This window comes from Mesoplodon mirus, assembly GCF_964341445.2.
Source record: "Mesoplodon mirus genome assembly, chromosome: 15".
Lineage (NCBI taxonomy): Eukaryota > Metazoa > Chordata > Mammalia > Artiodactyla > Ziphiidae > Mesoplodon > Mesoplodon mirus.
Genome location: NC_138991.1, coordinates 42,208,374 through 42,234,217, shown reverse-complemented (window position 1 = coordinate 42,234,217; position 25,844 = coordinate 42,208,374). Strand labels below are relative to the sequence as shown.

Sequence of the window (25,844 nt, the reverse complement as noted above, 5' to 3'; positions counted from 1 at the left end):
CCCAGCCTTTAGTGTCTGAACTTTAGGGAGAAAAAAAAAAAAAAAGAAGGGTTAGGGGAAAAAAGGACACCAGCCCTTTAAATTCTAAAAGTCACTTCAGCTGGAGGGGGAGGTGCAACAACAATGGCTGCTGCCCCTTTGCTTGCACCTCTGTGATCAGAAGCTATAGTCAGTGATTAGAGCACAGATCCTTGATATTTGGAGGACAGGGTACTTTTTGCCCTCTCTAGCTTCCACAAGCTGTGTACAAGCTGCTCCAGGAACGTGGGCACAGCTGCCTGCCACTGGAGTTGGGGGATGGGTGCTGCTACTGTGCTAAGATCTAAAATTGACTAAAATTAACTGCTTTTTACCTTCCAAAACTTCCCCTGGAAGTTGCAAGCCTTCAGTAGACTTCAGAGTTTCAAAATAGTTAATATCAGACAGATTCCAGCAGTATAGTTGTTTTCTAGGTGGGGAGACAGATTCTGGTACTTCCTACTCTGGCACCTTTGCAGAATTTTTTTTTTTTTTTTAAAGACTTCATGTTTTTAGATCAGTTTTAGGTTTATAGCAACATAAGGGGAAGGTGCAGAGATTTCCCATATGTTCCACCCCCCTCACATCCATAGCATCCCTCATTATCAACATCCCCCATCAGAGTGGTAAATTTGTTATAATCAGTGAACCTACATTGACATGCCATTAACACCAAAAGTTCATAGTTTATATTAGGGTTTACTTGTGGTGGTGAACAGTTCTTTGGATTTGGACAAATTTGTAATGACGTGTGTCCACTGTTATGGTATCATACAGATTATTTTCTCTGACCTAGAAATCCTCTGTGCTCCACCTATTTATTCCTTCCTTCCCACTCACAACCCTTGGAAATCACTGATCTTTTTACTGTCTATCTAGTTTTGCCATTTTCAGAAAGTCATGTAATTGGAACCATACAATATGTAGTCCTTTCAGGATGCATTTAAAGTTCCTTCATGCCTTTTCATGGTTTCATAGCTCATTTCTTTTTAGCACTGAATAATAATCCATTGTCTGAATATACCACAGTTTAGTAATCCATTACCTACTGAAGGACATCTTGGTTGCTTCCGAGTTTTGGCATTTATCAAGAAAAGCTACTGGGCTTCCCTGGTGGTGCAGTGGTTGAGAGTCTGCCTGCCGACTCAGGGGACACGGGTTCGTGCCCCACTCCGGGAGGATCCCACGTACTGTGGAGCGGCTGGGCCTGTGAGCCATGGCCGCTGAGCCTGCGCATCTGGAGCCTGTGCTCCTCAACAGGAGAGGCCACAACAGTGAGAGGCCCACATACCGCAAAAAAAAAAAGAAAAAGAGAAGCTACTATAAACATTTGTGTGCAGGTTTTTTGTCAACATAAGTTTTCAGCTCCTTTGGGTAAATACTAAGGAGCTGGATCATATAGTAAGAGTATATTTAGTTTTGTAAGAAACCTGGACTGTCTTCCAAAATGGCTCTACCATTTTGCATCTCCACCATCAGTGAATGAGAGTTCCTGTTGCTTCACATTCTCATCAGTATTTGGTGTTGTTAATGTTCTGGATTTTGGCCATTCTAATAGGTATATAGTGGTATCTCGTTGTAATTTGCACTTCCCTGATGACATATGATGTGGAGCATCTTTCATAAGCTTATTTGCCAGCTGTGTATCTTCTTTGGTGAGGTGTCCATTCAGGTCTTTTTTTTTTTAGCGGGTGAAAAAACATGATACCTTGTTTTTATTTGTACTTCTGTACAAATGAATGAAGTTGAGCATCTCTTCCAGTGTTTAAAAGCTTTTTCTGTGAACTACCTATTAACATCCTTCATCCACTTATTTCTTTTTTTTCTTTTTTTTAAAAAATAAATTTATTTTTGGCTGCATTGGGTCTTTGTTGCTGTGCGTGGGCTTTCTCTGGTTGCAGCGAGCGGGGGCTACTCTTCGTTGCAGTGCTTGGGCTTCACATTGGGGTGGCTTCCCTTGTTGCGGAGCATGGGTTCTAGGCACGCGGGCTTCATTAGTTGTGGCACATGGGCTCAGTAGTTGTGGCTTGCAGTATCTAGAGCACAGGCTCAGTAGTTGTGGTGCATGGGCTTAGTTGCTCCGCAGCATGCGGGATCTTCCTGGACCAGGGCTCAAACCCATGTCCCCTGCGTTGGCAGGCAGATCCTTAACCACTGTGCCACCAGGGAAGTCCCTTTCATCCACTTATTTCTTGTTTGTTTGTTTCTTTTTTTTTCCAGTATAGTTGATTTACAATATGGTGTTAGTTTCAGGTGTACAGCCTAGTGATTGAGTATTTTTTGCAGATTATACTCCATTATAGGTTATGTGGCGGGAGAGGCCACAACAGTGAGAGGCCTGCATACCGCAAAAAAAAAAAAAAAAAAAAAATTGGGGTTGTTTGTTTTTTGTTTTTTTTTAGCAGTACGCGGGCCTCTCACTGTTGTGGCCTCTCCTGTTGTGGAGCACAGGCTCCGGACGCGCAGGCTCAGCGGCCGTGGCTCACGGGCCCAGCCGCTCCGTGGCATGTGGGATCCTCCCGGACCAGGGCACGAACCTGCGTCCCCTGCATTGGCAGGCGGACTCTCAACCACTGCGCCACTAGGGAAGCCCTGGTTGTTTGTTTTTTTATTGCTGAGTTTTAAGAATTCTTTCTGTGTTTTGGATAACCGTCCTTTATCACGCGTCTTTTGGAAATATTTTCTCTCAGTCTGTGGTTTATCTTGTTTTCTTGACTTTGTGTTTCATAGAGCAAATATTTTTAATTTTAATGAAGTCCAATTTATCAATTATTTCTTTTGTGGATTGTGTCTTTGGTGTTGTATCTAAAAAGTCATTACCATATGCAAGGTCATCTAGGTTTTCTGCTGTGTTATCTCCTGGGAGTTTTATAGTTTTGCATTTTACATTTAGGTCTAGTTGTCTAGATGGTTGTTGTCTAGGTGGTGGGGAGGCAGATTCCTGGTTCTTCCTACTCTGCCATCTTCCCTGAATCCTCTCTGTTCATTTTTTTCCCTCTTTGTTGTTTAAATGGGGTAATTTCTACTGAACTGTCTATACATTCGAAGACTCTTTTCTTCTGTCAACTCTATTTTGTTATTAAGCCCACATAGTGAATTTTAAATTTTCATATATTTTTCAGTTCTAAAGTTTTCATTTGTTTACTACTTATAATTTCTGCCTCTTTCCTGAGAACTTTTATTATTCCATTCATTTCAAGAATGTTTAAAAAAAAAAAAGAAGAATGTTTGTTTATATCTCATGTTGTAATAATAGCTACTTTAAAGTTTTTGTCTGATAATTCCAACATCTGGGTCATCATAGGTTTGGTATCTGTTGATTAACTTTTCCCTTGAGAATGAGTGATATTTCCCTCATTGAGATAATTTTAGATTGTATCCTGGACATTTTGAATATTATATTGTTTAGAACTCTGGATCCTGTGAAACGCCTCTGGTTAATATTGCTTTTTTTTGTTTCTTTTAGCAGGTGGTCAGTCCAGTTTACGTTCACACCTCAAGTCTGTCTTGGCTTACATGGCAAGGATTTCAATATCAGTTTAGGTTTTAAACTGTTTTTTCTGCTGCTTTGGATCTTTTTTGCATATGAGCCTGGAGTTATGTTTTAACTTGTTCACTTCTCAGTGTGTTTGCTGTGCTTGGTCTCTGCTCTTTGTTGTTTGGGGCTGTTCTACACATGAATAGCTTGGGCTAAACCTAAGATTTGTGCTGATTGGTACTCAAATTTAGGGAAATCCTCTCTTGCTCATCTCTCTGGGATTGCCCCCAGACTCTCAGGCCCACATGTGCCCCCTTTTTTAGGCCTCTGGCCACAAGTACTAGATTTCTCTCATCATTTTAGCTGCTTTTGTTTGCATTTGTTACTGGTGCCACCCTTGGGGCAAAGAAGGTAGGAAAAAAGAGGAGAGGGGGGAAAAAAGATATTCCTTGGCACTCTGGACTACAGTGGCTCCCTTCCTGGATACACCCACTGCCAGGGCTCCCTGAGGAACTGCCCTCGAGTTGTGGGCTTTACCTAGATCTCCAGATCTCTGGGGCCCCTTTTCCCAATCTTCTGGCCAGAAAGATGGAATTTCTCTTGGAGTTTCAGCTGCATGTGAAACTACTGCTGTAGGGCAGTACTGCTAAGCGCAGTCCTGAGGATCAGGGCTTATGAGAGAAAGGAGGAAAAGAAAGAAACTCACATCCATACCGCACACCAGCTAGTTCTTTTTTCTTTTTTTTTTTTTTTTTTTTTTTTTTTGCGGTACGAGGGCCTCTTACTGCTCTTACTGTTGTGGCCTCTCCCGTTGCGGAGCACAGGCTCCGGACGCACAGGCTCAGCCGCTCTGTGGCATGTGGGATCTTCCCAGACCGGGGCACGAACCCGTGTCCCCTGCACCGGCAGGCGGACTCTCAACCACTGCACCACCAGGGAAGCCCTCTTTTTTCTTTTTTTAAAAAATATTTATTTTATTTATTTATCTTTGACTGCATTGGGTCTTAGTTGGAGCACACAGAATCTTCATTGCAGCGTTCAGGCACTTTGTTGTGGCACGCGGGGTTTTCTCTAGTTGTGGCGTGTGGACTTCAGAGTGCAAGGTTTTTTGCTGCGGCACGCAGGCTCTCTAGTTGAGGCGTGTAGGCTCAGTAGTTGAGGTGCGCAGGCTTAGTTGCCCCGCGGCATGTGGGATCTTAGTTCCCCAACCAGGGACTGAACCCCACGTCCCCTGCACTGGAAGGCCGATTCTTAACCACTGGACTACCAGGGAAGTCCCACCAACTAGTTCCAGCTTTCTTCAAGTTTTGTTTCCCTTCCCAGTCCACCTACTTTTGTTTTCAGAGTCCAGGTTTTTGCTTTTGTGTTTTGTCCTGCATTTGTTGTTGTCGTAAACAACAGAAAGAGGCTTTAGTGGGTTTACTCCATCTTGTCTACAGCAGAAGTCCTAATGGTCGATTTTTAAGACCTCTTCTCAGCTGTTTGCCTGGTGTTTTGCTTCCCAATCCCTACATCTTTTCTGCTATAAATATGTAACTGGCTACTATTCAGTTGCCTTGCAAGCTGATTCATGATTGGCCATAATCTATATATATTTAAAGTAGACTGTAATATTCAGAGGTGGATTTATTTCAGTTCTCTTTTTCCATTTGTGATCCTAAATTTGAAGATTTGTAAAGTCCTTTTTGACCCTTTAATGTCTACTTTTCATTAAATGGTTGATTCCTGGGACAGATGAACATGCCAGGGTTCTTATTGACACACAGGTTATCTATGACTGTAGGAAGCAAAAGCTGCAGGCAGTGTTGTTCTGAAAACAACCAGTAGAGGGGGCCGGCAGGCTTCATTCACTGTCGCTGGGCCCGGCTCCTATGGGAGGTAGCCAACTATTGCAGCCCACTGGAATTCACTTGGCCTCAGTGCCTGGTGACTCAGGGGGCTGCTTGCCATATGCTATCAAGACCTGGATCATCTTGTGCTAGCCAGTACAGTTTAAGGAATCACATTTATAACAGAAACTGCTGTGAAGTGCTCTTTAATTCTTATTTCTGAATATCCCGATAGAGTTTTTCTCTACCATTCTCTCAGGAAGAGGAGATTCAAGATAATAGCCCTTAAGTGGTCTGGTTCTAGTAGTACAAACTGGAGCTGCATTAATTTGCTTAAAAACCTCCATTGCTAGAGTTCTTGAGGGTTTGGGAGGAACCATGTTTTATTTGACTTTACAGCTTTATTCAGCAAAATGGTAGTTTTGAGACTCAGCTTAAAATCACTTTGACACTAAGTCCTATGTCATTTTTTCCTGTAGCATGTTAATTCCCTAAGGCATTTGGTTCTCTGATCATTTAAATTTTTTGCTTGAGGTACTTTGTTCTTAAGAAGTGCAGCCTGGCTTGCAGCCCCAGGTCTCATCCTGAGATCTCCTTAAGATGTACAGCCGTGTCTGCCAGGAGTAGAAGGACTTGCCGTTGAGACCCAGGTCTGTAAATAACCCATGTGCAGCAACGAAGACCCAATGCAGCCAAAAATAAGTAAATTAATTAAAAAAAAAAAAAGTGGTCAGCATGGAGCTCCCTGCGCCCTTTAATGAGAACAGTTTTGGTGACCAGTTGCGGGGGGAGCTAAAGTGCAGTGAATTAAGTGAAGGAGAGAAAGTAGAGATGATAAAAATAAGCCTGATTATGAAGTCGGGGGGCATGTTTGTAACCCCCGCCCCCAGAGCTGGCACCTGCAGTATGTGTGGTTCTGGGACTTGACTTCAGCGGGGCTCAGCTCCTGGGGGTGCAGAGCAGAGAACTTGACTGGTTGGTTTGACTCCATGTTGGGGTTTTTCAGGGAGTAGCTGTGAATGATTTTGTCGGTAGAAGACTTATCCTTTTTGCAACTGTAGGAACATTTCCAGCATTTCAGAGCCTGGCAGGATGACTGTTCAATAAACTGAGTTCTGTTGCTTTGATTGATTTGTAGCTGAGGTGTTCATTTATTCAGCTATGTCTTTTCCTACTCTTTATTCTTTACTCATTCTGTTAGATGATGGTGGTTAAAATAAATAATTTTGTTTTGAGTGAGGATTCATATTTTCCAACTCAGCTGGTCCTTCAAAGCTGCTTGCTTATTCCTAGTCTTATTCCTAGTCTCCTCCTTACTCGATTCTCTGCAGCTTTTAGTCCTGTTAACCCTCTTCACGTCCAGACCTCTCAGATGGTGACCTCACTTTTGCTTCACTGAGAAAACTATCCAAAATGAACTCATTTCCCATCACATCTCCTTAAATTTGCTTTTTCTTTCCCCATTGCTGTGATCTCAGTGAAACATGAGCCTTTTCATGGAAACTTTGAACTTCTGTTTTTTTGAGGATCTTTCCTTTTCTCTCCTGTAATTTCAGCCTCTCTACCTGCTTGTGTTCTTAGCAGACAAATATGCTTCAGTTTCCCTTCAGAACCTGCCCTCCTCGGGCCATAATTGCTTTTTTACTTCTATCCTGTCAAGAGCTCATTTCTGTCCATGACACTGAGCTGAACCAGATCCACAGCCTCCGTGAACGGCAGGGTCAGTATCCACCACAGTCAGCCTACCCTGCACAGCCTCCTGGGAATCCGGTGTACTCTCAGACCTTGCATCTTCCTCAGGTTCCACCCTGTACTGATGCTTCACCTGCCTGCTCAGAGGTCTGCCATCCGAGCTTTGTGCACTCAGGGGCTGCCACAGTCCCCACCGTGTCAGCTGCTTTTCCTGGCATCTCATGGTATCTTCCCACGGCCTAGTCTGTGGCCGTTGGCCTTTTAGGTTGCAGAGTCCCCATGGCTTAGTATCCGGTTGGTCCCATCTCCAGCTGGTTCAACAGTGCCGGTGGGAGGAGGGTGTGATGAAGGTGCCAGATTCGGAGCTGAGGCTACTTCTGGCACGGTTCTTCCTACAGCACCGGGTATCCTCCCAGCACTGTGCAGCTTGCAGTCATGCAGGGAGCCCATGTCCTTGTAACTCAGTGGAAGAGAAACTTCTCCATGGGTGGCTCAGATGGTGACTACACCATCCAGTGAGGAACCAAGGCCACCTTTGTGCCAGGAAAGACATCACATAGGTTCTCACAATATAACTGCTTTGCTTTAGTCACATTAACCTGAAGTTACAGTTTAGACACATGTTGTTGAGGTGTCTTTCTGGTACCCAAACTTTCAATCACTTTTCAAACTTAATAAGAAACCATATATATAGTAGTAGCATTACCGCCCCGAAGCATTTTGATGTAGGGGGGTGTATCCATTTATAAAATGACTGTGAGTGGGCCTCCCTGGTGGCGCAGTGGTTGAGAGTCCGCCTGCCGATGCAGGGGATGCGGGTTCGTGCCCCGGTCTGGGAGGATCCCATATGCCGCGGAGCGGCTGGGCCCGTGAGCCATGGCCGCTGGGCCTGCGCGTCCGGAGCCTGTGCTCCGCAACGGGGGAGGCCACAGCAGTGAGAGGCCCGCGTACCACAAAAAGGAAAAAAAAAAAAAAAAAAAAAAATGACTGTGAGTGAAGCAGCCCTAGGGACCTTCCTTTAGTTTCTCTGAAGTAATACTGTACCATACTGGTCTTTACTTTTAGTAATAAAACATGAAATAAGGTTTGGAGAGAACTTTGATCTTCTGATTAAAGTTGCCAGATTATTCTGATTGGTCTTTAATCTCCTGTAAGTCTTTGATTGTTATTACTTGTTATAAATGAAACACATTGGTTGTCTGCCTTTTCCTTTCCATCCTTTGCCCTAATCCCACCCTTTACCCTAGTCTTCCATTCCCTCCCACCAGTCTCCATTGAATCAGTGGTGCAGGACAGAAAGCAGTCAGACCCATTTCCTTCTCTCCTTGCACTTCTCCCACTTGTCATCTTTTAACTAGTCTTTTACAAGGATCCTCTGAGACTCCCTCTGTGCCCTAAGCACAGACCCCTTTATTTCCACTTTGGATCTCCTTAGGCAGAAGTGGAGAGTGCCTTTGGACCCTCCTTAAAAATCATCTTTTTATACATGAACCAAACACAAATTTGCTTTGGTGCCAGAAAAACCGAACTTTTCCTGATATCAAAGCATATCAATACAAATTGTACTGAAAACAGTTTAAAATAAGAGGGGCAACAAGGAGGATGCCTTTGAAAAGCCTGATGACTTTATTTTTTTTATTTTTATTTTTTACAACTTTATTGGAGTATAATTGCTTCACAATGGTGTATTCGTTTCTGCTTTATAACAGAGGAATCAGTTATACATATACATCTGTTCCCATATCCCTTCCCTCTTGTGTCTCCCTCCCTCCCACCCTCCCTATCCCACCCCTCCAGGCGGTCACAAAGCACCGAGCTGATCTCCCTGTGCTATGCGGCTGCTTCCCACTATCTATCTACCTTACGTTTGGTAGTGTATATATGTCCATGCCTCTCTCTCGCTTTGTCACGCCTTACCCTTCCCCCTCCCCATATCCTCAAGTCCATTCTCAAGTGGGTCTGTGTCTTTATTCCTGTTTTTTTTTTTTCTTTTTTTTTTTTTTTTTTTTGCGGTATGCGGGCCTCTCACTGTTGTGGCCTCTCCCGTTGCAGAGCCTGTCCGGACGCGCAGGCTCAGCGGCCTTGGCTCACGGGTCCAGCCGCTCCACGGCATGTGGGATCCTCCCGGACCGGGGCACGAACCCGTGTCCCCTGCATCGGCAGGCAGACTCTCAACCACTGCGCCACCAGGGAAGCCCTTTATTCCTGTTTTACCCCTAGGTTCTTCATGACATTTTTTTTTTCTTAAATTCCATATATATGTGTTAGCATACGGTATTTGTCTTTCTCTTTCTGACTTACTTCACTCTGTATGACAGACACTAGGTCTATCCACCTCATTACAAATAGCTCAATTTCGTTTCTTTTTATGGCTGAGTAATATTCCATGGTATATACGTGCCAAATCTTCTTTATCCATTCATCCGATGATGGACACTTAGGTTGTTTCTATCTCCGGGCTATTGTGAATAGAGCTGCAATGAACATTTTGGTACATGTCTCTTTTTGAATTATGGTTTTCTCAGGGTATATGCCTAGTAGTGGGATTGCTGGGTCATATGGTAGTTCTATTTGTAGTTTTTTAAGGAACCTCCATACCGTTCTCCATAGTGGCTGTACCAATTCACATTCCCACCAGCAGTGCAAGAGTGTTCCTTTTTCACCACACCATCTCCAGCATTTATTGTTTCTAGATTTCTTGATGATGGCCATTCTGACTGGTGTGAGATGATATCTCATTGTAGTTTTGATTTGCATTTCTCTAATGATTAATGATGTTGAGCATTCTTTCATGTGTTTGTTGGCAGTCTGTATATCTTCTTTGGAGAAATGTCTATTTAGGTCTTCTGCCCATTTTTGGATTGGGTTGTTTGTTTTTTTGCTATTGAGCTGCATGAGCTGCTTATAAATTTTGGAGATTAATCCTTTGTCAGTTGCTTCATTTGCAAATATTTTCTCCCATTCTGAGGGTTGTCTTTTGGTCTTGTTTATGGTTTCCTTTGCTGTGCAAAAGCTTTGAAGTTTCATTAGGTCCCATTTGTTTATTTTTGTTTTTATTTCCATTTCTTTAGGAGGTGGATCAAAAAGGATCTTGCTGTGATTTATGTCATACAGTGTTCTGCCTATGTTTTCCTCTAAGAGTTTGATAGTTTCTGGCCTTACATTTAGGTCTTTAATCCATTTTGAGCTTATTTTTGTGTGTGGTGTTAGGGAGTGATCTAATCTCCTACTTTTACATGTCCCTGTCCAGTTTTCCCAGCACCACTTATTGAAGAGGCTGTCCTTTTTCCACTGTACATTCCTGCCTCCTTTATCAAAGATAAGGTGACCATATGTGCGTGGGTTTATCTCTGGGCTTTCTATCCTGTTCCATTGATCTATCTTTCTGTTTTTGTGCCAGTACCACACTGTCTTGATTACTGTAGCTTTGTAGTATAGTCTGAAGTCAGGGAGCCTGATTCCTCCAGCTCCGTTTTTCGTTCTCAAGATTGCTTTGGCTATTCGGGGTCTTTTGTTTTTCCATACAAATTTTGAAATTTTTTGTTCTAGTTCTGTGAAAAATGCCAGTGGCAGTTTGATAGGGATTGCATTGAATCTGTAGATTGCTTTGGGTAGTAGAGTCATTTTCACAATATTGATTCTTCCAATCCAGGAACATGGTATATCTCTCCATCTATTTGTAGCATCTTTAATTTCTTTCATCAGTGTCTTATAATTTTTTGCATACAGGTCTTTTGTCTCCTTAGGTAGGTTTATTCCTAGATACTTTATTCTTTTTGTTGCAATGGTAAATGGGAGTGTTTTCTTGATTTCACTTTCAGATTTTTCATCATTAGTGTACAGGAATGCCAGAGATTTCTGTGCATTAATTTTGTGTCCTGCTACTTTACCAAATTCATTGATTAGCTCTAGTAGTTTTCTGGTAGCATCTTTAGGATTCTCTATGTATAGTATCATGTCATCTGCAAACAGTGACAGCTTGAAAAGCCTGATGACTTTAGAGTCAAATTAAGGGAAGTTTTCAGATCACAAATTGGTTACAGTTTATTGTCAGAGTGCCTGATGTGGCCACTCATGGCTCCCAAGAGTTCCTAAGCTGGGTTAATGGGGTCATATTGTGAATGTCTCTCTCCAAAATGACTTGAGTCCAGTGAAATCTCACTAGGGCTAAGGATATTTCAGGATCCTTAATCTTTTGATTTTTGTTTTCTGAAATTGGATTTTATTTTATCTTATAATTTCAGTTCTAAATTTTGTGTTCTCTACATGTTATGTTTGACTGTTGTGGAAGTTCAGTGTTGTATATCTCTAGCTGCACTGTGGTGCATCTGTCTTGTAGGTTTTTTATACTAAAAATGTAGAATAAAGACTGTTTTGAAGATTTGAATAAAGTGATGATAATTGAATTACAAAGAAAAAAAAGAGGTATTTCCTCCACAGTTATTCCCCAGTCCCCACAATCCAGTTGTCACCTTAACTGTTATTCCACTGAACTATTTGCCCAGGCCACCAGTGCCCTCCTTTTTGGCAAATCCAGTGACTTCTCTACCATCAACCTACTTTCCTCTCTTCAGCATTTGACATTGTTGATAATACCCTCTGTCCTGAACTTTTCCTCTCTTAGTTTCCATCACACCACTCTCCTAAGTTTTCTTTTTCTCTTTTCACTCCTTGCTCCTTTGCTGCTTTCTCTCCTGGCCCCTTGAATTGAGGTGTTTTATGGTGTTCTGTCTGGGTCTTCATTTACTCAGCAGCTGGTCTCTGGACTACGATTTCCACTCTCATGGTTTCACATAACTCCTTGATAATAAAGCCAGCTCTGATCTTTTTCTTTAGTTCTAGACCAAACTAGAACTAAAACTAGACAAGCTGCTCGACAGAGACCTCTTCATTGTGGTTCCAAAAGTACCACAAACTCAAATTCAAATTTTCAATTAATACATTTTTTCCAAACAGGCTAAACATCTGACAGTAAGCCTTAACTCTCGCATTTCCTTCACCCCACCCCCCGACCCAACCTAGGCAGTTGTCAGGTCCTGTTGACTGTACCTGAGGGTGACCAGGAGCATTTCACAGGTCCAGACTCTCATTTCCTTTCCTGCTGCTGCTGCTGCTGCTGCTTCTGCTGCCCAGGTTCACAACTTTTGAGTATTACAGTGTCTCTGCCTCCATTTTCTCAGGTGTTCTAGACCCAGCAAGTCACTCCTTCCCTCGGTTGCTCTCCAGTGTCTACAGAGTAACATCTGGCCTCTTGGTAGTCAGGGCCCTTTGTGACCTTGTCCCAGATGACTCTTTCAACCTGTGTCCCACGGCCTCTCTAGCAGCCATTTCCTGAAACTCCATGAATTTTTGTTCTTCTGGGTGTTTACTTGTACTGTCCCTTCCCTGACCACCCATTCCTCTTATCCTTTTTGCCTAGAAAATCCTTAAGGGCCCAGTGCAAGAGTCTTCTCCTCTCTGAAGTCCAGAGTGAATGTTTGGGGGATTGTGAGGAGTGGAGTTTAACTACAGCCGCCTTTTTACTGTGACTACCGTTTACGGGGAAATTACTGTGCGGGTCGTCATCATGAACACTATGAATGGTTAAGGACATGGGCTTTCATGGCAGAGTACCAGCTCTGCCATTTACTAGCTGTGTAACCTTGGACAAAGTATTTCTTTACCATCTCAATGTCAAGTCTGAGGGTTAAATGTGCTTGCTATATGGAAGGTAAGCAGTAAATGGTAGCTGCTCCTGCTATAAATGGTAAGATTTTCATCCCTCATAATCTCCTTATGAGATCAGTAAGTACTGTTGTCATTCCTGTTTGACAGGTGGTGAAACCAAGGCTTAGGGAGAACTGGGTAACTGGTACTGCTTCCCCAAACACCTGGCTGTGGAAATGGTGGCTTACTCATCACTTTATTCCAGAATTGTTTATTGAATTGAAAGTTGAAGTTGGAGGGACTTCCCTGGTGGTGCAGTGGGTAAGACTCCGTGCTCCCAGTGCAGGGGGCCCGGCTTTGTTCCCTGGTCAGGGAACTAGATCACACATGAGTGCCGCAACTAAGAGTTCACATGCCACAACTAAGGAGCCCGCCTGCTGCAACTAAGACCTGGTGCAACTAACTAACTAACTAAATAAATAAAAAAAATATTTTTTAAAAAAAGAAAGAAAGAAAGATGAAGCTGGAGCTCCGGGGTCAGATTGAGAGAGAAATGTAGAAATTGTCACCTGCGCAAGGGTGGTAATTGAAGCCACTTTCTTTCAAGTCCTGTCATCTTTGAGAGTCCACACATTTCAACCACCCCTTCAGCAAGGAGCTGTAAATTGTGACAGATGATAACGAGTATCTTCACTGTTACTTAAATCTTCTGTTGAAATTTGCTTGTATTTGTCTTCTTTCCCCAACTGGATTGTAAGCTCTTTGAGAGCAGAAGACTGTGTCTTATACTACTGTGTATTAACTCCTGTCCCCTTAGAGTCCTTGTTTTTGTTTACTAAGATAACAGGCCAAGTCTGAATAACATTTAATCTTAATCTCAAAAAGGAATTCTCAACCATTTCTAAGTGATGACCAACCAAGATGATTTTTCAATCTTTTACTTTCTATAATTTGGATTAAGAAAGCATTATTCGGGATTCCCTGGTGGCACAGTTGTTGAGAGTCCGCCTGCCGATGCAGGGGACATGGGTTCGTGCCCCGGTCCGGGAAGATCCCACATGCTGTGGAGTGCCTGGGCCCGTGACCATGGCCGCTGAGCCTGCGCATCCGGAGCCTGTGCTCCGCAACGGGAGAAGCCACAGCAGTGAGAGGCCCGTGTACCGCAAAAAAAAAAAAAAAAAAAAAAAAAAGAAAGCATTATTCACATTTTCCAAATAAAATTTATTAAAACTACACCTGTGCTATCTGCTATCAATGCATTTCTTGTAATCCAAGCCTCTGTACCATTAGGATTCTAATACACATTTGTGCCCTTGAGTAAGAGTCACTGATATAGGACTCTCTTACTCCCATTCTTTGGTTTTACAGTTGAAGAAACTGAGGGCCACGTTCCAAGTTGTTCTTCCATTCGTTATCTGACAAAGTCTTCTCTAAACAGCTTGGTCAAGACTCAAAATCCTTTTGGGGTATGAGAGTTTTAAATGCTCTGTACTTTTCTTTTGACAGAGCTGAAAAGCTTCAGCTGTTGAATCACAGGCCAGTGACTGCTGTTGAGATCCAGCTGGTGAGTGAAGGAGGCTTGAATTTGGGTGGGTTAGTTTCTGGGTCTGAGATGTAGAAAGGGTCCTAAAGGCTGAGCTCAGACAAGCCAGGAACTGCCATTACTTGAAAAGGCTGCCAGACCACCCATTCTGTAAGTGAAAAGAAACCTCACCAGTTTGATGCTAGTTAGTATGGACTTCGGGAAAGGGAAAGACTGGAGAAAATTCAGTTCTTTCTGTCGGGTCTGAGGCTATGACTTGGCAGCTCTTTGTCTCCCCGATGTCCTACACCATTCTGGCCATTGCTTCCCTGTAGAGGTTATTGCCAACCAGGTAAAAACATTAGATTCGACATGACTCTGGTGTTTATCTCCCCCCACTCCCACCCTTTAACCTCTTCTTCCTGTATCTTCTCTTGGTTAATGGAGTGCATGTGCACTTTCCCACATGCTCGCTCTCTCTTACCCTCCTGGTCCAGTGTCCCAAGCTAGAAGCCCAGAAGTCATTCCCTTCCCTTTATCTCCTAGTTAGTCAGTCAGTCCCGGGTTCTCTTGCTTCTCCCTCCTCTTGCTCTTTCTTCTCTCCATGCTGCACTGCATTAATTCCTGTAATTGTTTCTCACCTCGGCTTGTGCACCTGTCCTCTCACCGTTCTCCCTGCCTCCAGTCCAGCCCCCTCCTGTCCATCTTCTACACCACGATCAGAGTTCACTTTCTAAAGCCACACATTTGATCATCTTGTTTCCCCGCATGAAACCATTCAGTGGAACCTCAACACGTGCAAAATCTAAACTGCAGTCATAGCATAAAGCTTTAGAATTGGGGAAGCCAGAGTAAAAGGCGGAGATGGTATAAGGAGAGTGTGAAGATGAGGCCCAGTGGTGCAGACCCAGTGGTTGCTGTACTGGCATGTGCCGTGCTTTCCTTCTGTGTACAGGGCAGAGAGCCCTGTTAAGCTTCAAATATTAGGCAGGCCATTCAACTGCGAGTAAAAGAAAAGTTTGGCTGAAGAATTAATAAAATGAGAATAAAGCAGTTTTCAAAGTCAGTTTTAGAAGTATTTAGCTCTTTGTCAAATTTCCTTCAGAAAAATGTAGAAGAAAATGGCCAAAAATACCTCTGATATTTAGAGTTGCTTAAAAACAAAACAAAACAAAAAAACCTTTTTTAAAAAGGATTATGGGGTATTTAATTTTTGACTAAAACTTTTACTGTCTCCTCAGCATTTTGTTTCTCCCCTTCAAAATGCACCCAAAATTAAATTAGAAGAACTCCTTCCATAAAGGGTACCTTTCTGGGGGAACTGGCCTTCAGGCTAAGCAGAGATCCTTTTGTTTTTTATATCCTCATTATTCTGATGCTTTCGACTATGTTGGAGATTCAGCTTAGAAAAGAGAAAAAACAAAACAGCAAGAAACTAATCCCTGTCCTTCTGGTTTAAGGATCACATGTCATGTCTCCTCCAACTTTAATCAACAACATATGTTATTCATGGCTTAATGACAGATAGAGAGAAGAGATGAGGAGGATTAGCATGACCTCATCCCAGAGCCTGTAGAAAGCTCTCATTACCTGGTAAGATTAGCTGCTATTAAGATTGCCTGCTCTATGCCAGACTTGGTGCCAGGGGCTTTGTATATGTCACCTTTAATGCCCTCACCATAGTCTTGGTTAGTGAGTGGCTGAGTGGGTCTGTCTGATTCAGAAGCCTTACTCTGTTCCTCCAAGCCATATGCTTCTATATGGTGAGGAGAAAGTTGTGTGTGGCATCCCCTCCTTTCCACAGGTAGATACACCTTGTTAAAAACTGGGTGTGTTATTTCCCAGCAGTGGGACCGTTTTTTGGCCAGATTTTTCCCAGCCTGGAATTTGGCTACAAAGGGTTAGCAAATCATTTACCAAGATTTGTAGCAGTGTCTCTTCTCACCAGAAAGGGATAAGAAATGAGGTTTTCCCTAGAGTGGAAAGTGCAAAGGACTTGAGAATTTCCCTGTGTTAACCTTACAGCCATTTATTCTCCCTGGGTCCAGAAGTAATCACAATATTCAGCATTTGTCAGGATTCACTCTTGGAGACTGAAGCTTCTTTTTTTCATTTCAACTTCAGCCATGATTTGTTGTGATCTTCAGATCCACAGCCAGCTGCCTGCTGTGTGTGAGGAAATGAGAAAGCCACCAGCTCTGTGACCTCTGCCATGCCCTGCTATATATTCATTTGGGACCATTTGTGAGTCCTCTGGCCTAAAGACAGGACCGTGAACCCCCTGACCTCGCAGGCCACCGTCCTGAACAGCATACCATCTGTGCCTATTGTAATTTAATGATTGTAAAAAGGCTTGAATTACATAGTTCCATGGCTTAAATTATGTTCTCCTTTGGTCCTTACTGTAGGTGTTACTTTTTTTTTACTTTAGAAAAACTCAAAATATATAGAGGTTGAGTGAACCGTTCTGGGTCATATAGCTAGAAGTGTCTGCTGCTGTTAGACTTTGCGTTGTTTTGAGGAAAGTAGGAGGTTAGGCTTGGCAGCTTAGAGTGAGAAGCAACCATTTTTGGAATGCAGCAGCCCAGTCTGACAGCCCTGATAACCAGTGTGATCTTCATCTATGATAAAAAATTTATCATTTATGTTGACCTGCCTACAAAAACTTTGTATTTTTACATTTCATTTGCCCTTATATTCAGAACAACTTGAACCCTTTAATGTTTGGGAATGTTGAGACGGTGCTTTGCATTTCTTTATTTGGGCTCTGTTTCTTCTGTGTTGGAAAGAAAAGGTGAGGAATAATGTAGTTATTATTTACTCTAGCGATCCAAGAGGTGTTAGTAAGTTTTTGGTTTCTGCAAGTTTCTTTTTTGTGTATATTTCATTCTGCTTAGTACAGCTCAGGTTTTCTTCCTGTGACTGGGAAAGAAAATTTCCCGACTCTGATTATCCCTGAGCGTTGTTTGCTGATAAAAGCTTCTGCTCTCGGCAAATTTGGCAAAATCAGTAAAGCTTGTCAGCCCTGTTGCTAAGAACACACCTAGCTGAAGCTGGATCTGTCAGACCCAGAGATTGGGATGCAAGAAGGTGGCCTGTCAAAATCCTCTCTGTTTGTTTTTCTAAAAAGAGCCCTCAGAGGTCATACAACCAAACTCTTTCAAACCAGTGGACTCTGATGTGCCATACAATGTCTCTAAGAGAGGAAATGATAGAAACCTCTTACTTGAGGCTGTGGTATTCTAGAAGGAGCTGGGACTCAAAGTCTCAAAAGACCTTGCACTGCTTGTTGTGAGATACAGATCACATTTCCCTTGTGATGCTGAGCCTCCATGTACTTGTCTGTAAATTGTCCTCATTTTATGTACAGCATCCTTGAGAAGAGAAGCTCTGGTGGCAGTGATTGTAGGAAAACCCCTGGTCCACTGTGGAGCACAGATAACGGAGGGAGGTTGTCACTGGTCTAACGACAGTCTAAGTCTCCTTCACCCTCTTCCCCTGAGGAAACAGTTCATCATCAACTGTGTGTGCCAGTTATTCATAAACTCGGAGACATTTTTCTCCCAAATAGAGATCATTTTTTCCTCAAGATTAAATTATCAAGTCAGATATATCCCTCTTTCCTCCTCCTTCATTCTTTGGAGGCAGTGTATGTTAGAGTATTTCCTTTTACAGACCATAATTTTACATGGCTGATTGTAAAAGTGGGCTTTTGAGGATTGTTTCTTGTTCAGTAGAGAAGTTACATGGAGCCTTTGAATCTTTAGAATGTGGTCATTTTATTTCACAGTATGATGGGAAGAAGCTCCATTGGTTCACTCTGGATCTTTACTCTAGGACACCCAGGATTATTCTCTAGTTGTGGAAACATTTTTGGACTGAGGTGAATGAAGAGACCAGTGGTTTGCCAGGACTTTGATCTTGGGCATGTCACCTGGCTTCTTTAGCTTCTGTACTGTTTGTGAAGCTAGGCAGTCAGACTGAAGTCCTTTTGAGGATTGTGAGCCAAGCTTGTCATCATGCTTTACTTAAATCTGCCAGGATTTCTTTCTGAAACTCCTTTTGGTCTTAGTTGCCAGGTTTCAGAGATTGTTATGCCACAGGGTAGGACCCTGGACACCTTTAACTGAGAAAACTATTTGTGATAGATGGCTAATGCCACCAAATGAGCGTGGTTAAGTAACTTGACCGCCTGCATACTGCTTTTACAGAGGTGGTTGATGACATCATGTTTGTATTAATTAACATATTGAGAATTAGAGGTGAGGCTACAAATTGTGGATATCATCTGTGTGTTCAGATATCCAGGACCATGTCAGAAACTGGGCTCTAAGTGGACCTTTGATGGGGCAGTGGGAGATTTGTTTCCCAGCCATCACTCATCAGACTCCTGCATTCCCAGGAGATGACCAAGGCCACGGTGTGTGGGTTAGATTGTAGGTGTAGAGATGGGCAGGTCTGGCTTGGGATTGTAGTTCTACCCTTTGCTGGGCTTGCTGTGAGGTTTAAAAGAAATAATGGGTGTGAAGTGCAAGGCGCAGTGCCAGGCACAAGAGCTCCCTGACAGGTTTTGTCAGTGGTGGTAGTAGTGAGGATTAGAAAAATATACAGGCCATTTGGCACATAGTGGGCAGTCATCAAATGAGTTGTTGATACTATTCATAAGTTACAGATGGGCTTGTTGTGATATACAAAAGTATATAAAATGTCATTTCACTCCCCAGAGGTGAGTTTTCTTTGCATAAACAGCATATTCATGTGTGTGTGTATGTGTGTGTGTATGAGTGTGCGTGTGTGTATGTGTGCATGTGTGTGTATGAGTGAGTAGAGAACTGTTAGGCTTTGCTTTTTAAGGAAAAATGCTAACCTGCAACTCGCTTTTTTCACTGACCCGTTTGGAGCGGCCACATCGGCTTACCCTGGAACTTGAGCTGGCTTCTCTCTCCCGTGGAGCCAAGATGGAAAGGACCTAGAGACCCCGGGCAGCTCAGGAGCGAGGCCCTGAGCTCTGTGCTGAGGGGCTGGGCCGGGACCAGGAACAACATGGGCAGGGCCCTGTCTGTGAGGCCCCATTGTAACTCCTGGGGGGTTTTCTTTCCTTCTGCAGATGGTGGAGGAGAGTGAAGAACGGCTGACAGAGGAGCAGATCGAAGCTCTGCTCCACACCGTCACAAGCATCCTCCCTGCGGGGCCAGAGGCCGAGCAGACGCAAAATACCAACAGTGACGTGACAATGGATGAAGAGGACCCAGCATAGAAGAGCACAACTGGCCCAAGTGTCTCGTGAAGTTGAAAGGCCCAGCAGCCATTTCCCAGACATTCAGAGGATTATTTATTTGGTTTTACCTTCTATCCCAACAGGCCTGATTTCCTGGTTAGTTGGGTAAACCACAAAAATAAGCCTTGCTCAAAAATAAGCTAAAAAGAAATCCTTGTGCCTCTGAAAGAAGAAACATGATGGATAGGCTGAGGTTGTCAGGGCAGAGAGCTAAATAGAGGAAGAGTGAGTCCAAGAGGACAATACTGTGGAACTCTCTGTGGTAAAAATATTTCTTCTGTGGCCTTTGCCATGTTTGTGGGAAGGTCCCTGTACACAGCTGGTAAAATACTTGCACTGGCTTTGATGGGCCATATCCTAATTAATTTCATCTGCTTCCCCAGGAGCTGTCCAAGCAGGCATGCAGAGCACTGCCAGGATGAGAGCTGAGTTATGAGAATCCTGTTAGATGGCTAAAAACTCCCAAAGCAGCAAATAGTTGCTCTGAGTTAAAATGAGCCACTGAACTTGGCTTACCTTAGAGGAATCTTTTCCTTGAGAACAGCAGAGATAAGAGAACGCCTGGACAACTCTTCATCAGGTTTAAAGGCCCCTTTCCTCTGCTGGCATGGGCTTTGTTTACAGCTCACTAATTAGCCTTAAATGTTAGGGCACCAGCTCACTCCAGTTGAAAAGAGGCACTCCAGACTGAATGACTGTGTCACCTGCCTTTCTGAATACCTTCAGTTTCCTGCCCTGTGACAGGCTCTGCTTGTTGAAGCCAGGTGAGCTTCATTTGCACAATGGGCAGAATGTTTGCATCTTTTAAAAAGGGCAATTCCCTGGGGTTCCAGTGGTTAGGATTCTGCACTTTCACTGCTGAGGGAGTGGGTTCAATCCCTGGTCGGGGAGCTAAGATCCCACAAGGTGCAAATTGTGGCTCGAAACAAAAAAAAACCCCAAAATGAGGAGGGTACAGTTATGTAGCTCTTTTTGTGGATGGAATATGAAGAGCTAGAGGTTAATTAATAAGAATTTGAATTTGTTGACTGTTGCATCAGTTTTTGAATTTAAAATATTATAATAATTACCATGTGAAGAACTTGTTAATATTCAGGCTTTGGAGAGTTTAGTAGCCCCAGACATGTAGTTGCCTTAGATCCTAGGAATATTGTTAAAAATTAATTTCCCATATTCACTCTGCTCCCTATTTGGGGAAGAAAATGCCCATAGACATTAATTTTTCAAATTGGTACTCGTGTTGTAAGAGATCACATTTTCAATGCTTCTGTTAATTGGATTACTTCCCACCCCTTGGAATTCCCAGGTTATTTCAGCCTTCCCACCACCCCGCCAATAGGCAGTTATGTTCATCTTAACCTTATCATCTAAAGATCAGTTGAGATCTGCTTACAGGCAACATTGAAATTAACAGGGCATTTATTTTTTATTTTATATTTTTTTAAATTAATTTTTATTGGAGTATGTTTGCTTTACAATGTTGTGTTAGCCTCCACTGCACAACAAAATGAATCAGCCATACACATACAGGGCATTTATTTTTTTATTTTTATTTTTATTTTTCATTGCAGAAAGAATTCAGTGAGAGACAAAGTGATAGGTAAGAAGTGGATTTATTTAGAGAGAAACACACTCCACAGACAGAGTATGGGTCATCTCAGAAGGTGATGAAGGCCCAGGGCATTTATTTTTAAATCTCTCTTTTGAGTATCAGGAATTTTACCAGGAGCTGTTGATTTGTCAAGGCATGCATGTGCTTGTATTATTTTTGTTTCATTTTGACCTTGAGTGTGTTAGGTGCTTTTTCTTCATGGATTTAGTGCTTAATTAGTTAATAATAAATTGTTTGCAGATGACTGCCAACTTGTGCTATTTTTATAAATCTTTGAAGAGTTTGTTTTGCCATGGATAGGAAGAAATAAAATGAAATCTGACTTAAAAGCTAACATATATATGTATTTAAAATTTTTTTTTCTTAAGTTGAATCTATTTAGATCTAAATTTTGTGTTGGATTTCAAGAAAATTTTAAGTTTCTTTATTTGGGACCTGAATTTAACCTCTGATTAAGTTTCTGATTAAGTCAGACAGGCTCTAGGAGACTTAACCTTTATAAGAAATATGGTCTTTGTAATATTCCCGTAGCATTAGTAATCAACATTTCAGAAATAAAAGGTTGTAATTTATACAAGAAACTTAACCAGGATCATATCTGGAAAGGAGAGCTGGGAGTCTATGAGACTTGCTTTTCATTTTATGTCCTTCTGTATGGCTTCAGTTTTTGACCAGATGACTGTTTTATTCTTTAAAAAGAAAAAAAAAATCTGTTTTTTCCATGTTGTCCTTGGCCTCTGTGAAAGTTATTAAATGTATAGTGGATAGTTAAGTTATGTCCCAAAGATGGAGACTGACACCCAGTCCAGTCACTCCGGGAGATGCAGCACTGAGGGGATTGATCTTTCAAGAAGGTACTGCTGAACTCGTAAAAGATGAAATTGACTCTCAGAGGTTTATCCAAATAATTTCCTTGCCTCTTTTTGCTTAAAAGTTATTGTATGACCCACTACCACCTCAGAGGACTTGCCACTTATTCAAGGCTTGTTCATAAAATAATGTGTACTGTTTTCCTAATCAGTCATTGTGTAAGCATACCAGCTCTCAAGAGCTTATAGCCTAGTGAGAGATGAGAGGATCAGTCCTCCCGTATATTCTTTGCTAAATCATTTTCTCTCCTGAAACCAATTTATTACTGCTCGTGTAAATGGATCATTTCTCAGTAAACTATAAAACAGACCACATACCCTGAAAAGGATCGTCAATCTTATTTAATTACACAGTGAACTAAGGGGATAAAAGGAAGCAAAACTGCCCAGAACTGGCCAGAAATCCTTTTACATATTTTAAAAATAAAGATATAATTCACAGGGACTTCCTTGGCCATCCAGTGGAAGCTGCACTTAGCCTTCCAATGCGGGGGGTGTGGGTTTGTTCCCTGGTCAGGGAGCTGGGGTCCCACGTGCCTTGTGGCCAAGGGGCCAAAACATAAAGCAGAAGCAATGTTGTAACAAGTTGAATAAAGACTTATAAAAGAGAAAAATGTTCCACATCAAAAAAATCTTTAAAAAAAAGATATAATTCACATACCATAAAATTGATCATTTAAAAATATACCACTCAGTGGTTTTGAGTATCATCACAAGATTATACAATCATCACTACTGCCTAATTCCAGAATGGTTTCATCACCCCTAAAAGAAGCCCCATATCCGTTAGCAGTCATTCCCAATTACCCATAGTCCCTGGCAACCAGTAGTCTACTTTCTACTTTCTGTCTGTCTGTATTTGCCTATTTTGGACAGTTCATATAAATTGAATCATATAGTATATGGCCTCTTGTATCTGACTTCTTTCATTTAGCATAATTTTTTCAAGGCTCAAATGTGTTGTACCATTCCTTTTTATGGCTGAATAATACTTCATTGAATGGATATACCACATTTTGTTTTATCAGTTCATCAGTTGATAGACATTTGGGTTGTATCTACTCTTTGGCTGTTATGAATATGCTGCTGTGAACATTCATATATAAATTTTTTGTGACTGTTTACCTTTCTTGAATATACATACCTAGGAGTGGAATTGTTGGGTCGTATGGTAACTCTGTGTTTTTAACTTTTTTTTTTTTTTTTAATTTTTTGGCCATGCCTTCTGGCATGCGGAATCTTAGTTCCCCAACCAGGGATCAAACCCATGCCCCCTGCAGTGGAAGCACAGAGTCTTAACCACTGGACCACCAGAAAAGTCCCTGTGTTTAACTTTTTGATGAACTGCCAAACTGTTTTCCATAGTACATATACCATTTCGTGTTTCCACCAACAACACAAGATGGAATCCAGGGAATTCCCGGGCGGTCCAGTGGTCAGGACTTGGCGCTTTCACTGCCATGGCCAGGTTTCAATCCCTGGTCAGGGAACTAAGGTCCCACAAGCCGCGCAGCATGGCCAAAAAAGATGGAATCCAATCTTTCGCTTGTTATTGTCCCTCTTGTTGACTATAGCCAGCCTAGTGTTTGTGAAGTGCTATCTCGTGGTTTTGATTTGTATTTCCCTAGTGGCTCCTAAGGTTGAGCATCTTTTCATGTGCTTATTGGCCACTTGTATATCTTATTTGGAAAAATGCCTATTGAAGTCCTTTGCACCTTAAAAAATTAATAGATTTGTTTTTTCAAGGAGTTTTAGGTTTACAGAGAAGTTGAGCAGAAAGTAGAGTTCCTGTATAGTCCCTTGTCCCCACCCCTCCCAACACAGTTTCCCCTATTAACATCTCGCATTAGTGTGGTGCATTTGTTACAGTTGATGAGCCAGTATTGGTACATCATTACTAAAAATCCATAGTTTACATTAGGTTCATTCTTTGTGAACCTAATGTAAGTGCAGAAAGTGCAGTAATGCATGCGTAGAATGGGTTTTGACAAATATATAATATTATATATATAATGTTATATGTGACATCATTACAGTATCATCAGAATATTTTCAATGCCCTAAAAATACCCTATGTTCCACCTATTCATCCCTCCCTCCCTTCCTCTAAATTGTTGGCAACCACTGATCTTTTCACTGTCTTCATAGTTTTGCCTTTTTCAGAATGTTGTATAGTTGGAATCATACAGTATGTAACCTTTCCAGATTGGATTTTTCACTTAGGTTACTCCATGTCATTTCATAGCATGACAGTTCATTTCTTTTTAGTATTGAATAATATTCCATTGTCTGCATCTACCAGATTGTTTATCCATTCACCTACTGAAGGAAATCTTGGTTAACGTCAAGTTTTGGCAGTTATCAAAAATAGCTGCTATAAACATTTGTGTGCAGGTTTGTGTGGACAGAAGTTTTTAACTCATTTGTGTAAATACCAAAGAGTGTGATAGTTGGATCATATGGTAAGAGTATGTTTAGCTTTATAAGAAACTGCCAAATTGTCTTCCAAAATCGCTGTACCAGTTTGCATCACCACCAGCATGAATGAGAGTTTCTTTTGTTCCACAGCCTCACCAGAATTTGGTGGTGTCAGTGTTTTGGATTTTGGTCACTCTAATAGGTTTGCGATATTATCACATTGTTGTTTTAATTTGCAGTTCCCTAAAGACGTATGTTCAGCATCTTTTCATATGTTTATTTGCCATCTCTCTGTCTTTTTTGATGAAGTGTCCCGATCTCTTGTTCATTTTTTAGTTAGGTTTTTGAGATTTAAGAGGTTTTAAAAATATATTTTGGAAACTAGTTCTTTATCAAATATGTGTTTTACAGATATTTTTCTCCCAGTCTCTGTGGCTTCTCTTTTCATTCTCTTAACAGTATCTTTCACAGGGCAGAAGTTTTAATTTTAACGAAGTCCATCCTATCCATTTTTTCTTTCATGGTTCGTGTTTTTGTTTTGTTTTTGTTTTTGGTTTTTTTTGGCCTCACTGCGTGGCATGTGGGATCTTAGTTCTCTGACCAAGGATCAAACCTGCTCCCCCTGCACTGGATTTCCATTTATCCTAGCACCATTTGTTGAAACCTGTCCCTGTTCCCCCCGCCCCAGGTATTCTCTCCCTGAAAAGAAAGTGACTAAGTTTCATCGGTCAGTTCCTGTGGACTACTGAGTTATCTGTCATCTTAGGCCCTTATTAAATGTTATGTAATCCACAGCAGCCTCTAGCCCCTTTAGACTTCACTCTACTGTTTAGAACAGGGATCAGCAAGCTTCATCTGTAAAGGGCCAGATAGTATTTTCACCTTTATGGGTCATAAACTACCATCACAACTACTTAATTCTGCTGTTACAGCATGAAAGCAGCCATGGACAATATATAGTTGAGTGGGACTGTGTTCCAGTACAACTATTTACAGAATTGGGCAGTAATCTGTAATTTGCTGATCCTTGTTTAGATGGTTCCAGAGTGGGGAGGAGAAGGGTCCCTCTCCACTGATAATCTTCCTCATGAGGTCCTCAGTGTGTTCTGTAGGACATCTGCACTCTTCCCATGGATGCTTCAAGAGCTGGCATGCTGAATCCTGGTGTAGATTCTACCCACTAGCATGATGCACAAGTCTTAAAGTGTGTTTAGTCTTGACTGTCTTACCTGCCACCCACTATGGGGCTGGCTTGAGGATTCTGTGTTCAGTCACATAAGCTATAATTTTAGGTTCAACAAAGGTTTGTTGAGCATATAGTATGTGCCAGGTTCAGTGCTATATCCTTGAGCCATAGAGTCAAACCTCAAGTTGCATATGGCTTGCAAGATAAGACAGGTTAATGCTTCCACTGTTTTCTCTTGATCCATTGTGTACCCTGTCTGTACTTAATATACCTAAAATTGTCTTTCTTTACATCAT

General features: G+C 42.0%; 2 protein-coding genes and 1 pseudogene across 8 annotated transcripts in view; 2 read left to right on the top strand and 1 right to left on the bottom strand.

Annotated features, from left to right (window-relative positions):
• Positions 1 to 21,326, top strand: part of CRCP (CGRP receptor component) — an 83,981-nt gene extending 62,655 nt beyond the window's left edge. For all 6 annotated transcript variants that reach the window (XM_082645152.1, XM_082645155.1, XM_082645157.1 and 3 more), the window contains 2 exons: positions 14,170 to 14,227; positions 19,293 to 21,326. In XM_082645152.1, the coding sequence (XP_082501278.1) occupies positions 14,170 to 14,227; positions 19,293 to 19,442 (208 nt within the window). In that variant the 3' untranslated portion in view covers positions 19,443 to 21,326. The remainder of the gene's footprint in view (positions 1 to 14,169; positions 14,228 to 19,292) is intronic.
• The window catches only part of SEPTIN14 (septin 14), a gene marked incomplete at both ends in the record, with an annotated part of 568,759 nt that overhangs the window by 419,541 nt on the left and 123,374 nt on the right, over positions 1 to 25,844 (bottom strand). The window lies entirely within an intron of this gene.
• Positions 6,902 to 7,733, top strand: LOC309816253 (DAZ-associated protein 2-like; annotated as a pseudogene). The gene is made up of 2 exons: positions 6,902 to 7,164; positions 7,261 to 7,733. The product of its transcript is annotated as a DAZ-associated protein 2-like (transcript).